General features: G+C 39.3%; 1 protein-coding gene across 1 annotated transcript in view; it reads left to right on the forward strand.

Annotated features, from left to right (window-relative positions):
* Nucleotides 1-320: 320 nt before the first annotated feature.
* Nucleotides 321-14,862, forward strand: part of WDR48 (WD repeat domain 48) — a 28,297-nt gene continuing 13,755 nt past the window's right edge. Inside the window, exons 1-8 of the mRNA XM_076331982.1 lie at nt 321-392; nt 8,588-8,728; nt 9,062-9,140; nt 9,424-9,506; nt 9,625-9,754; nt 13,113-13,201; nt 14,087-14,188; nt 14,552-14,776. Of these exons, the coding sequence (XP_076188097.1) occupies nt 345-392; nt 8,588-8,728; nt 9,062-9,140; nt 9,424-9,506; nt 9,625-9,754; nt 13,113-13,201; nt 14,087-14,188; nt 14,552-14,776 (897 nt within the window). The 5' untranslated portion in view covers nt 321-344. The remainder of the gene's footprint in view (nt 393-8,587; nt 8,729-9,061; nt 9,141-9,423; nt 9,507-9,624; nt 9,755-13,112; nt 13,202-14,086; nt 14,189-14,551; nt 14,777-14,862) is intronic.

Raw genomic sequence — 14,862 nt, forward strand, 5'->3', positions numbered from 1 at the left:
GGCCTGGCCTGCCGGGGAAAAACACGGCCCCTGGGGCACCGCAGGGAGGGAAGACGACACCCCGTAGGCTGCAGTACGGGCCAGGACGCGGCTCCGAACCTTCCCGGCAAAGGACTGCGGAGAAGTAACTCCGCGGAGAACATGGCGGAGGCCGGGGGCAGGGCGGGAACGCTAGCCCCGCCCCCTCCCCCGGCCCCGCCCCCTCCGGCCGTTCCCCTCGGAACGCCTCGGGCGGTGACCGCCCCCGCCCCACCTCGCTGCGCGGGCTCGGAGAGGTGAGGGGGCGGAACTTCCGGGCCGGCTTAGCCCTCCTCGGAAATGACATCAGAGTGTCAACATGCAAGATGGCGGCGCATCATCGGCAGAACACGGCGGGGCGGCGGAAAGTGCAGGTGAGGGCGAGGCAGGGCCCGGTGGGGGCTGCGGGGGGGGCGCCGCGCGGCGGGGCTCTGGCCCGGCACGGCCCGGCCCGGCAGGAGGAGGAGGAGGGAGGACACCTCGCGGCGGCGAGGCGGAGCGCGGCCCGGGAGAGGGGCGGTGGCGGGGGTGGGGTCAGCGGGCAGGTGGCGGGGAGCGGCGGGAGGGCGCCGGGCCAGGGAGGGAGCCCCTCGGGGGCGGTGGCGCCCGGCCCTGAGGAGCTGTGGCAGCGGCTGCTCTCAGCTGGGGGGCGGCAGGGATTGGGGGTTTCTATGGCAACGCAGTCGCCTCCTTCCCTTTCCCAACGACACTGAGGTGAAGGGGAGACACCCCCCCACACCCCCCAGTGGCGCTCCCCCACCTCCACTAACGTCCGCGGAGGGGCCGGCCGAGGGGGAAGAGGTGCTGCTCGCTGCCGAACGGGGTCAGGTTCCCCAGCCCGGCGGAGGCAGAGCTGCACCACCCCGCCCGTCCGCCCTCTCCAGCTCCGGTCAGCGTTTCTTAAAGGAAGGCCGTGCCCTCGGCAGGCTGGCGGGTGTAAACTCGCTCAGCTCACCTGAGAGGCGATCAGACCTCGTGGTGTGGGCTCCTGTGTAGCCATGAGTACGCTGTTGTAGCCTTGGTGGAGACTGGAATTACTGAAACGTGTGTAAAAAGTCAAGGCTCTTCATTCGTAAAAGTCGTGAAAATGGTTCTATTATGCTCCTCGACTTTCTTGTTCTTGTTTGTGATACGACCAGCACTTTAAACGTTTTTACAGCTTTCACTATGGAAAAGATTTAATGCTTTATCAATGTGCAAAGCTGCCTACCTCTAGCGGCAAGTGCAAGTTTCAGCTGTATCTACCCACTGTGACCAAAAGAAATATTGATTAAGCCTGAAATAGCGTTAGGATCCTTCCAAACAGAGATGGGTTCAGTTTTTGAACACTTCTTTTGTGTTTTATCACACAGAGGAAATGTGCACTTCTTTATAGCCTTTAGTGTTTTTCATGGTTAAGGTAAGCACTCGATCAATGCTTTATAAGGAATTCCCTTGCCCTTCTAAAAAAACCCTCTGACATTCTTTAAAATACAAAGAATCCAAACTATGGTATCCCTTTATTGACTTTGTTGCCTGTGCCATAAACAAGTTTTTGCAGGTTGCTCTCCTAAGGAGGGGGATTTTATGATAACTAGATACTTCTTTGATGTAGTCCTATTTCTTTATGAAGTATTGTTTCCCAGGCAGCAACATGCATCAGAGAGTACATTGCTTCCTTTTTTTACTACTACATTCCTTTTCCAAACATTATTTAGCTCAAAAACTTGTATTTACAGGTGGTTTTGTGCTGGTTTATGACGTTGTCTTTTCTGCTTTTGTTGTGTTACGTGATTTTTTTTCACTTCATGTATTGTTACACTGATCTGTGTCTCAGCCAGGACATTGTAAGTCTAGATCTGCAGAGAATAACTTTGGTTACATTATAAGCATATATAAAGCCTTGAGTAGAAGCTAGGTATTTTCTTGCACTCTTATTATTTCACCTGCTTGGTTAGAGACAGGATTTTGTTCATGTAATGGAATTCCAAGCGGCTGTTGTATCCAGCCACTGATGGAAAGTTAAAACCACTCATGATTTATTTTGCTTCCCAATGGCTGAGCATTTAGGGTACTGCTACATCAAACTTCTGAGAGTGAGAGAGGAGGAGAAATTTCTCCCTAGCCTCATCGGTTTGGGGAAGAAGCTTTTTAAAAAAACGGCTCTTGGGCGTGGAGGAACTTGATTCCTTGCATGGCAGGAGAGCTGGTTGAAGTTTATGGAAATCGGAACTAGTATTATCTTGGATGCACCTGTTTTACTGGTAAGCAGAATCATCCAAAATAGTCAGTTTAGGGTGCTTCTGCATATAATTGTACGTGTATAAGGGTTTAATCAGAATAGATGTTTCAGGCCTCAAAATAAGTTCCATGCGTAAAAAAAGGTAAGAAGTTTAATGATTTAAATGTAAGCCAGGCATTTGAAATGTCCAGCGGCAGGCCATTGGTGTTTCTTAAGCTTAGCCACGCGTGTCTGAAGGCTGCAGCAGTAAGGTTGTCTGAGTTGGGAAGGGAATGGGGATGCAGAGGTGTGCCGAGCACTGCTGTGTGATGAGAAGCAGTTGGCCGTGTGCTGTAGCTTTCAGATATGTTACTGTGAATTAAGTCAAGATGAAAGCCACTTTTCAGCAGGCGGCTTAAAGTAGCTGCCCTTGAGGGGTTGCATTGTAACTGCTCTCCCAAACTTGCTGCCTGGCCCGAATAAATTCGCCCCCACACTCAAAACCTATTGACAGAACATGGGAATTTTGCCAAAAGTGTTCTGGATCAGCATCTTTATTATGAAATTAATGAATGAATTTTAAGTCCTTCTTGTCTTTAAGTCTTGTACAGAGTAGGAAGATCTTTTTGCACTGACTTTGTCATATTTGTGCACTAATAGTGCATTATGACAGCAAGTAGAAAGTAGTGAAACAGAAAAACCCTTTACATTAAGAAAATATTTCAGCTACTGATTTTTTTAGTAGTATAATTTATTAAAAGCGTACTAGATTTTGTATGCTGTAACTTAGTAGCTTTTATATATATTATTTTTATATTTTCTGTATAATAAATATATAAATTATATTTATAAATTACATTTATTTTATATATAATACTTAAGCAAACGAATAGTCAGTAAGTTGATTCCGTTGTAAAAGAATAAAATGAACTTCTTAATGCCTTCCATTACTTTTATTCTAGGGCCTGGAGCGCCTGATAAAAATTCAAATATCTATATGTTCTTAATTTAAAAACTTATTTTAAGGGATACATCTGCCCTACCAAGATACGAAGGCAGTAGATTTTTTATTTATTTTTTTTCCCCTTGGTGGTTGCTGCTTCTCTCATTTTTTGATGCAACTCATGTCAGATCTCATGGAATCCTTCCAGTGATTTTGAAAAATACCAATTTTTTAGTTGCTCACAATAGCATTTGTGACTTTGAAATTTTTTTCTACTTACAGACAAGGAATGAGTGCCGTCAGAGCTCGGCTGTTCACTGTTTCCTCCACGATGATGGTGTGGTGGTATTTTTAAAAGCAGATTCTACCCATCTATTAAGACAAAATCTGTTGTAAGACGTGTAATGTAACAAGGGTAACAAGATTTCAGATCAGCTGATACACTCATCCATGAAGGAAACACATTGTAGATCCTGTAAGAAATTCACTTGTGTGCTGAAACGTGTCTGTTGACAGTAGCTTTATCTCTAGAGCTCTTAGTCATTAAAATGATTAGTCCTGATCCGTTTAGGGTACTGAATCCCGTAAATTCTTTATAATGAGAGTCCATCACCTTGTAATGTTTGTGCACTGCTGCAGTGAAATATTCTTATTTTATATTATAAATGTTATATATTTTATATTATATTTATATTTTTATTTTTATTTTCTGGAGTTTATAAAAGCTACGGCAGTATAAATGTAAAAGGCCTTGGTCATTATTAAAATATTTCGTATCCCATAAATCTTGCCCCTCCCAGACCATCATGGCCATAAAACGACTGTGATCTATATCGCAGTCATCATTACCTTTGTGGTTTGCAACTGACTTTGTGAATCAACGCAATGAAGAAAGCAGAACTGTGCTCTCAGTCTGCCCTGTTCGAAGTGAATGCCATTTGGCGCTTAGAGTCGCACCTTCCTGGTGACCTTCACGGTCCTCTTCAGGCAGAATACAGTACCTTATCTGGAGCGATAAAGATGTGTATGCTGCGGGTCAGAGTTGAATTTTATCACAGCAATTTCTTCTCAGCCAAAAGCGTGTTGCTTTTACATTGTTTAGATATGTGTGTGTACACACATACTTGAATATATACTTTATATTTTTGTATTTGTTTGCATAGTTACTATGTTTACTAATAGTTCTTATATTTCTATATTCAGTGACACTCAAGTTTAAAAAAAAAAAAACCCAAACAAAAACCACTTTCTGACCTTTTTTCCCAAAAATGAGAATATAATGGAGAACCACGTGGATTATCAGCAAACTTCCTTTGTTCATTTTAGTGAACTTTTTGGTTTAGTGAACTTGCCTGCTATCCTCCACTCTTACACAAGTGTCAGGTCTTTTAAATCAAGTTGCTGTTGCTTTTATTGATCCGTTTTAAGTTCCCTGTGTTGAGGGGCATTTCAACACCCTTTTTACAGATTTTGTGGAACCCTTAATTTGTCCCTCTGTGTTAAATATAATTAATGTATTTGAATACAAGCCTGGATACTTCTGGCGTTATACCTCTCTTTCTAAAAGGTTCCACGTGGTGTACAGTAAATGTCTTCTGAGGTTATTTTTAGTTCAGCCACATATTCTGTGTGTCTTGGTTTTTTTAATATACAAAATGTTTATTTCAGTCTCAATGACTGGTTTGCAAGAGTGGACCGTTTAACATTTTTTGGTTTGGATGAGAAAAGAAATTTATTAAGTATTTCCAATGTAAGCAACTGACAGTTACTAGGATGTCATTAGGCCTCCAATAAGAGTTGGAGAGTTCATTTTTGTGGACATTTCCAATTCATATTCTCTCCATGAAAAGTGGTTTGTCTTGTCCTTACCTAACTGCTCAAATAGCAGTATTCATTTGGGTGTGGTAGTCAATAAACTTGCTGACCACAAAATCATTTTATTCCATCTTAATTTTCTCCCCTTGTGCTTTTAGTATTAGAAATAAAAAAAGATTTTTAAGGAGCACATGCTTAATTTAATAGAATCACCTTTATCATTGAAAAATGGCTGTCAGTTTCTTCCCATGACATGCAGAAAATGATCATTACCTATTCTTTATACAATAGGGATTTCTTTTCCTTCTTGCTCTTATATCTTAAATTTTTAAGGCAGTTTATCAGGAAAGGTATACTATTCCTTCTGTGGATGGAAAATAAAACTTTGTAGAACTGTAAGTCTGAGGAGAGGCAAAAGTAACTGGCTGAGTTCTGTGAACAGTAGCAGTCACTGCTGGGTAATTTTGTAAGTGTCAAGCTTTTTTTGTTGTTTTGCCATCTTTTTGTCCATCAAAGCTGTCATGTATTTAGACCAAAAAAAAAAAAGGAACAGTAAGAAATAAGATTTTAATCTTTTTTAATTTAGTTGTTACAGCAGAGTTACTTTGTCAAGTTTCTCACAGGAAGAGGAAGGATGATGTTATATTTAATGCTGAACTGGTACTGAGATCTAGCATTCACTCTTAGATCTACCACAGACTTATAACCCTGAAACAACATAATGCCTCTCTTTGTCTCAGTTCTCTTAAAATATAAACAGTACTTGCCAAGAGATGTTTGACATGTGGAAGTTATTTAAAGGAATAAAGGGCAAATTAGATTTGACCTTCATTTGAATATTTCAGTACTGGTGGTAGTGGGAGATGGTTGTTAGTCTTCCCCGGTCATGTCTTTGAACGATGGACAAACAGCACCCAGTTGAGCCGACAGCCACAGTTTCAAGGTCCTCTAGGTGGAAATTTAATAGTTATGCAAATTCCATTATAGAAAGAAGTGAAAATTATTTTACTACATCTAATCTCCATGAGCTTTTTTTCACTGCTAGTTTCTGTGTTAAGAGCAATATTTAGTTCTTTTATTTTAGCAAGAAAATATTTTATCCATTGCATTTTAAGAAATTATGAAATGACTTTAATTCCATCAAGATTAATGTAGGAATATGGCTCTCAATTTCCACAGTCCTGTGAAAGTATCGATCACATATGAAAAGTACCTTATTTACTACAGTAAGCCACCATTTGCTTTTTTGCATTTTTAAAACAGTTATTTATGGCTGTTCTTTACTTGAACTCCTGTAAATTAAAAAAGTAACATTATTATGAGCAAAAAGCTCCTTAAAATGCTTGGGTGACTAACATAGTTTGACATTCTTATTTATGAGTGGAATAAAGAGCTCTATATTATACCTAGAAAAATAACAAATATGGGACATGACTGACGGAAGAGGAACAAATCCAAAAAATGGAGAATTTGTCAAAAAATACCCTGCTAGCAGTTTGGAGAAGCAAGAGCTGAAGGGCCCCTGCTGATCTTGAGTCTGACACTGTATTTCAGGAAGAGATTGTTCTCCCTAGTAACTAACATCAAATTTGATACACTGACCTTTAGGTTTTTAATTCCTTTAATTTGTGTCTTATCTGCTCACACTTAGTATTTTTAACTGAGTATTTTCATTGGCTTTATTCAAAGAGTTTGAAAGCAGTGTGAATTTGATGGCCATCCCTTTGCCTTGTGTTTTGTATCATGTTAAACCTTGACTTTGTAACATTCTTTTACTCAAGTAGTCTGTGCAGGTCTTCTAGCAATGTAGACATGATACGATCAAGCCCAGGTGAGCAGTTGCACATACATCTTGCTCTCTGCATCACAAAAAAACCAAAACAACTTCGAGAATTTGAAGTGTTTTAACATCACAATATTATGCGTGGTTGATGGTGTCTTCTCTCAGTAACGTCTCTGAGGCTGTGTGTAGGTGGAGACTTGAGCATGGATAGCAAGAATATTACGGATGAGTCTGGAACGGGTGAGAGAAGCCAAGAGTGTTGGAAATTAAGACACAATCTGAAATTGGGAGGAAGAGCTGTGACTCTACAAGGACTGTGAGTGGCTAACAAAGACTGTGAGCAAGAAGTGCTTTAAGAGCATTGGGACATAACACAGTACATGTAGTAAATGGACTTGTGGAATGGTAATGGAGAGTATTAGGGCAGAAGGATTCAGGAGGCTCTTAATTTTGATCCTCCAGTGTTCGTCTATAGAGCTGTTGCAGGTGTTTCTAAAACAGAGAATAGGACTGGATGCGTGCTTTCTAGAAGCATCAGTCCTCTTACTGTGCTGCACTGGGACGGGATAATTCAGTTGAGGTGTTGCCCACATTCACCAAATGGTCCTGTCAGTTCTTGTGGTATAGAACCTGAGATGCTGTAAAATGTTTCTACAATGATAAGGACCGCTGAACTTTTTGTTTAATTTTGTTGGTTTTGTTTTTGTATAACTGAGATCTGATCTGGAAAACATTTTCTTTATACTGATATATTGCAGTTATTGGAGTGAAAAATTGCTTTCAGATCTCTAGCCCAAGACTACTCCTGGAAAGTGTTTTCAAAACACTGGTACTTATGTATCCAAATGATTCCTGCTGTGGGCAGACTGGATTATACCAAGCCTAAAATTTTACCTTGTTTTTCTGACTATATTTTACAGAATCTGGGAAGAGGCACAGCTGGCAGCTTCCCCTCTTTTTCTCTAAGTGTGAGGGCTTTCCTCATCGTAATGCATAAACCCTGTGTAAACCCTGTGATGAGGAGAGATGCAGCACAGTGTGAATGGGGTAGCTCTGAAGAAACTGCAGTGCCTTATAATTGTGTTTCCTGAACAGTAATAACGGAGAGTGCTGTAGCCTTTGCAGTATGTCTCCTTAAATCTCCTCTTAGTGTTTCTGAACAAAACAATGAAAACCTATACACACAGTACTGTCAAATACAGAAGGAAATAAACTAAAGGTATAATTTATCTGAAGCAGTAGATATTTGTGCTTCTTATTATATTAGAAAGTAGGTAGTTTTTAAAAAATTGGTTTCAAAGTAATAGCGACACCTGAAATAGCTAGAATTTGTATCTGCAGTCTTTCAGTGCTTTGTAATCCTCAGTGACCATATCCTCTCCCTTGTGAGTCTGGGAAATACTGTCATCCGAGCTATAGAAACTATGAAGCCTACTTGGGAAGCGAGACACAAACTCAGCGTGTTGTCTAAGATCACCCAGAATATCTGCACAGAGCAGGGAATTGAACTAAGTATTCTCTGGGTCTAAGCTTGAGTTGTAATGATTAAAAATCCTTTGGGCTCCAGTTCTAGCACTGCTGATATCTTCTCTATGATTCTTCCCCATTTTCAGGGGGTGGGCGGGGTGTGTGGTGGAAATGACTGTGGTGGTGTTGGAAATGACTGTGGTGGTGGTGGTAGCTCTCAAACTGACGGACTTACTCAGTGCTTGTAAAGCTGTTAGTATTTTCTACCTGAAAACCTCACAAAGATGAAATTAGATGTTAGGATTTTATGGCCAAGTCAGAATCTTAGTACCATAATTGGATTTCTGTAAATGTATTTTAGGTCTCCTATGTGATTAGAGATGAAGTGGAGAAGTATAACCGAAATGGGGTAAATGCACTTCAGCTGGATCCAGCATTAAATAGACTCTTCACAGCAGGCCGAGACTCTATTATAAGGATATGGAGTGTCAATCAGCACAAGGTAAGTCATGAGAGGATTCCAATGTCTAAACCTACTTTTTTCCAAGTTATCATGCTAATAAGCTGCCTACTGGTATACATCTGATACTGTTTTTTAACAGCTGCCAATTATTATGATAGGAAAATCATTTTGATATTGCTCATGCTGTGATATCTTGCATAGCTGTAGAGTTCTTTCACAAAAAGATTCTGGAATAGTGACTTCAAGCAACTCCGCATTAGGCAATTTTTGATCCATTCGAAGGTTGAAGAAAGTATCACAACAGGATCTGATAGTCACAATTTTTTCCATTTGTGATGAGATCTTACAAACTTTTTTTTTCTTAATTTGCAGCAAGACCCTTATATAGCATCTATGGAACATCACACGGATTGGGTAAATGATATTGTGCTCTGCTGCAATGGTAAAACATGTAAGTACTTAAATGTTTGAAAACTACAGTGTTCAGAAATTGTGTGTAAATTGTGTGTTATCTGCTGCTTTAATTATTTTCCATCTTTTCTTAGCATGTAAAATTAATTTGTGATGTGTATTGTAAATTTGATAAATAGTGTAAGCAGATGTTTTAATGAAAATTTAAATGTGTATATAAATGATTCTTTTAATCTTTTTGAAAAGCAAATTAGAGTAGTACAAATATGCTCTAAAGTAACATATAAGCCATTAAAGTTTACTCTTTATTCTTTCCAATTTAGTGATATCTGCTTCTTCAGATACTACTGTTAAAGTGTGGAATGCACATAAGGGATTTTGCATGTCAACACTAAGGACGCATAAGGTGAAAAACATTAGCTGTAAATACTGTATGTTATCACTGACAATCTTTTAAATATTAAGGTGTAGACTTCAAATGGATAACGTTGTTGATTTATGTTGTTATATTTACTTTATTGTAGGATTACGTGAAAGCCTTAGCATATGCAAAAGATAAAGAACTGGTAGCATCTGCCGGGCTGGACAGACAGATATTCCTCTGGGATGTAAATACTCTAACAGCACTGACTGCCTCAAATAACACCGTAACAAGTAGGTACCTAGGGAGGGAAGGCAAATGCAGTGCATTTTATTGAGTAGCATAATCTGTGAGATCAGTTTAAAACTATAGATACCTGTTTCTGTGTGTACATAAAAAATGTGCAAGAAATTTTAAGGTGGTTTTGGTATGTAATCAGTCCATTTGTTGCGTTATATAATAGCTGAAAATCTAGAGCAGCCAACAGTCATGGCATTTAGAATAGAGGGCAGGTCTCTTTGAACATTTTCTCCTGAAATGTAATGTGCTGGTATTCTCTGAGACTTGATAGAGCTTTAGCCTGAGAAGCTTTTTGCTCCTCAACTAACCCATTATAGAAATTTTCCCTTAGGTTATTTGTCAGTGCATTTTCTGTGTATTATAATTTGGTTGTTTTTTGAGGGTTTTTTTGTTTTGTTTATGTAGATCTGCAAAAAGTGCAGTACAGCTCCTAAAGCAGAACTTGATACATTTATCAAATCTATCTGTCAGAAGAATACAGTTACTAGATAAATTTAGATTAAAAAACGTGGGAAGTAATACTAAGCAGTAATTACATGTAAGGATAGCATACTAGTGAGATCGAACTCACTAGTTAGATATTAGAACGTGAGGGGAAACTGTCTGTAGACTCTACTTATCAGGGTTAATCCTTAATGTCGTCATCATCATCTTTTAAGAAGTGGTCTGTCCTGCTTCTCTATCCCAATAAAGACATTACAATAAATTATGAGATCTTTCCTCATACAGCAATTCCAGCACCACTTTCTTAGAATAGTCAAGATAGAGCTGGTTAAGTTTCTCTTCTGGGAAGTATCACACCAATCTTCAAGTTCAGTTACATTTAGTTAGTGAATAACGTAAATCTGGGTCATCAGCATCCTGGTTTGTATCAGCTATTTTGCAATATATTTTTTCAGAAAGAGGTCTAGTTTGACCACAGTGTGTTTTGCTGCCTATAGGTAGATTGTGAAAATAGTGTTCAAAGTGACTGGTCTCTTTCATTGTATAGTTACGGTTTGATTCCTCTTTAAACAGTAGCAGAGCCTCAGATGTATGCATTGGGAAAGAACGTACCATCTTGCTTCACTGCCACACTGGAATTTTCTAAATAAGACTACTTGCTTCCTCATTCATAGGTTTGGAATGACTCAAGAAAAATCTGCAAAACTAAAATTTGGAATTGGCCCAACAGACTTTTAAGAAATTTCAGGAATATGTGATTCTGTAAATAAGAGGCAGGCATATAGTTGTTTTGGTGTGTTTTTTTTAATTACTGTTTTGGCTAATTCTGAAAGGTGTGTTAATTTTATGGATTTGGTAGCTTCTAAAACTAAAGGTGCATCTGGTGGGCAGAACTGTCCGTTTTGCATTTGTTCTGTCTGCAGGACTTTTTAATTCAAATACAGCCTTAGGCTGGCACGTCTGTGTAGCCTTCAGAAGAGAGATGGCTTCTAGTGAGCTGTGTTGGACTGCAGAATAGTATTGGGATGGCACATGACTGCACATAACTAAGTAGATTTACCTTATATTTCCCCGAAGTTTTCTTTCACTGAAAGTAGAATTATTCTATCACCAAACTTTGCTGATAACTGTAAGTTATGCTATCTTCTGATTGAACAGGGAGGTTTTGAAGGAAGAGTTTATTTGCTGGCTAACAGGAAGACTCGGTTGTGGGGCGGGGGGGAAGGATTTCTTGAGCACCGCAACAGTGATACAGAACTTAAATGATTCAAGTGAGTCATAATTGGGAGATGGGGAATACTGAGGAGCTGATGCTTGTTTTTGAGCCCAAGATAAACTGAAGTGGAGGCATTACCTCTAAGATGACAGAAATAAATTTGCATTTCTAGAGTTAGAACAGTAATGCTTCATAAGGGGGAGAAAGGGGAAGCGGGGGAGTTGTTTTTCTTTCTTTCTAGTGCTCCCAACTAACAGTGTTTCTGTTGGGAAGAACACAGTATATGTCCTTAAAGAAGCTGGTTTTCCTCAGTCCTTTCAAACAATATTGATTTTTTTTCAGAGTGCAAATGAAGATTGTTCTTGTGCATTAATTTCCTATCTGATTACAGGGAAGCCAACACTAAAAGAAAGCCTATTTTTAAAGAGTCTCTCAGTCAGCATAGCCATAATTTAAATTAGGTGGAGAGATTTTGCTTTTGAGAGATAGTCCTTTCCAGAAGAGGGTAGAGTCGAGCTTCGCTTTTCTTCTGGCATAAATTTTGCTTCTGTACACTTAAGATTCTCTCTTCCATTCCTGACGTCTAGCTTGCGATAACTCTGTACATTATCCTTTCATAAATTATTATGGTTGTTGAACAGTGTGCTAACCTTCAAGAGTTTTCAGTTCTGCTTTTTGCCTTCAGCTATTCTCTGGGGACAGTGGAAGACTATGACTTGATTTTGGCTACAAAATAATAGATTTCATTTGAAAGTTTACATTTGAATAGCCATAGCTAGTTAAGAGGACCCTGAAGTAAAGCTGCATAATTCTTACACCGTGACAAAATATTTATGATATTGGGTCACAAATACTGAGTTAGAAACTTATTTCCCTAATATACATAAATCATTATATAAAGTTTCACATTTTTGCTGGCAATACAGTTTGCTATTCTCAGCCTTTTTGGCATGCTGATCGTAGGGTTTTGAGGCTTGATGAAATGCCTAATGGTGCTCTCTGAATAAATGATTTTCATTTGCTGTGTCTGTGCTTTTCCCAGTTGAGGGATTGGTACTTTAATCTGTCCAAAAGTAGATTGGGCTAGAAGGTATAGAATTCCTCAACTCTGATGACAGTTGTGATGCTAAGGAGTTGCCATATGGTTTTCCCAAATGCAAAGGCGGCATCCGTGCTCAAGTAACACATTTCAGCACTGCAGTATAACTTCAGTAATGCGTCTCTGCTGAACTAAGAGAAGAGCCTTTAGTATGTAATGTAGAATTTTACTGCTACTTGGCTTGGAAAAAAATCCCTGCACTTAAATCCAAATGCTATGTATTATAAGATCACATAGAAGTATCATTCTCTAGTAAAGTAACTGAGAAGAGCAAGAGTATCTTGATGATCCTGGCACTGAACTGTGGTGCCAAAAGGGCACCAGGACTGTAATGACTGTAAGTCTGAGGGGTCACTTTGGTTTTATGCTAGCAGCAGATTAAGAATTGGGATGAGGTTTTCCTAGCAATATGCTGCCTACAGTCTTTCTTTTTTTTTTTTTTTTTAAAGCAACTCTATATATGGGGTAGAGTGGCACTGTTTTCATGGATCGAAGGGTATTAAAATACCCTAAAATAACATTTTTGAGCGAATAAGTATGTTTTTCAAATGACAGCATTAAAACTGAAAATGTAAATTTTATTTTGAAATAGCTTCTTCCCTGAGTGGGAACAAAGACTCAATCTACAGCCTTGCAATGAATCAAATGGGAACAGTTATTGTGTCAGGGTCCACTGAAAAGGTAAGCAAAAATCTGGTAAGGCTCATTCCAGTTCAGTTCAAAGTTTAGTATAAATAGACAATTTTATTCATTTTGAATGTCATGTCTGTAGCAGATTTTGTGTTTTTAATAGTGAGGGTTGACACTTTTTTTTTTTTTAAGCGGGAGTGTAAGTCTAGGATACAAACACCTGCCTCAGTCTGAAGATGTGTATATATCCATATAGTTTTAATACACAGAAGAGGCAATCAGATCATCTTGTGTAACCCTCTCTCTGTCAGAGATCATTACATTTCACCACACGAGCTCTGATTTTGGGGGCACGTTACTCAGATGATTATAAAAACTGTAGCATTTGCCACAGGTAAGAAAGAGGTGGTGCCAGCAATTTGTAAGACTTGTGCAGGAGGTGGGAAATGAAGTGAGCTAATGAAGTTCAAGTGTTCCCAAGAGATAGCCCATGCTCTTTGTTGTAAAGGAAGGTGAAACACCCTAAAGTCACCTGCGAGTTGTTTTTTTACCTCATCTAACCTTGGGAGAATTTTATTTCCAAGTCAATATAAAAATGAAAATAGGATACACCAGCGAAGCATCTGAGAGGATTCTCAGAATCTGTTTTTTACCCATATCACACTATCCTGTTTCCAGTCACTTCCATTCTTCAATTTCTTAAGAAGACAGAACAAATGAAATTAAAATCAAGCGAAGAAAATCACATCTGATTATTAGAGGTGCATAAGATCTAGTTATGTCTGTCTTGTTCTAATGAAGCATGTTTTTGGTGATGGATGTCTGCGTGTTCAGAATAAGGGTCAGTTTATTTGGAAAGGCTTAGTTTTCTGTAGAGAAAATGCATTGGTGGGAAGAATGACGTTAATGCCAGTTTTCCAATGTCTGTTTATGTAGGTTCTAAGGGTGTGGGATCCGAGAACTTGTGCAAAACTAATGAAACTCAAAGGGCACACGGACAATGTAAAAGCTTTGTTGTTGAACAGAGATGGCACCCAGGTATGTGCTTTAACTTGAGACAAAGGCATTTTACAGAATGCAGAAATGTCATTAGTCTTTTTCAATATAATTATTTTATGTCATAGATTACAGAAGGTAGCTTAACAAGTATTTTACAGGTATTTAGTGATTAAGGTAGGGAGGCTGGTGGGTGAAAGCTCTTACAGGTCCATCTAGGTATGGAGGGGGTGGTTTACATAAAATGTTTGGAAATTGTGACTAGAATTGTTAACTGCCAGTCTTTGTTTAGCACTGTCTTAATGGAAAAATATAACCATAAGAATTATGAAAGCTCTTTATGGAATAAATGATTTTAAAAGACTTAAATACCTGCTTGATTTAAGTATGATGGTTGTTGCTCAGTGTCTTTCAGGCAGCTCTGATGGGACTATCCGCCTATGGTCCCTTGGGCAGCAGAGATGTATAGCCACATATCGAGTCCATGATGAAGGTGTTTGGGCTCTGCAGGTCAATGAAGCCTTCACTCATGTTTATTCAGGAGGAAGAGACAGGAAGATTTATTGTACAGATTTACGAAATCCTGATATCCGTGTGCTTATCTGTGAAGAAAAGGCACCAGTTCTTAAGGTAATTGAGTTTAATTCAGAGAATCACAGAATGGTTGAGGTTGGAAGTGACCTCTGGAGGTCATCTCGTCCACCACCCCTGCTCAA

The sequence above is a fragment of the Aptenodytes patagonicus genome, chromosome 2 (assembly GCF_965638725.1).
Source record: "Aptenodytes patagonicus chromosome 2, bAptPat1.pri.cur, whole genome shotgun sequence".
NCBI lineage: Eukaryota > Metazoa > Chordata > Aves > Sphenisciformes > Spheniscidae > Aptenodytes > Aptenodytes patagonicus.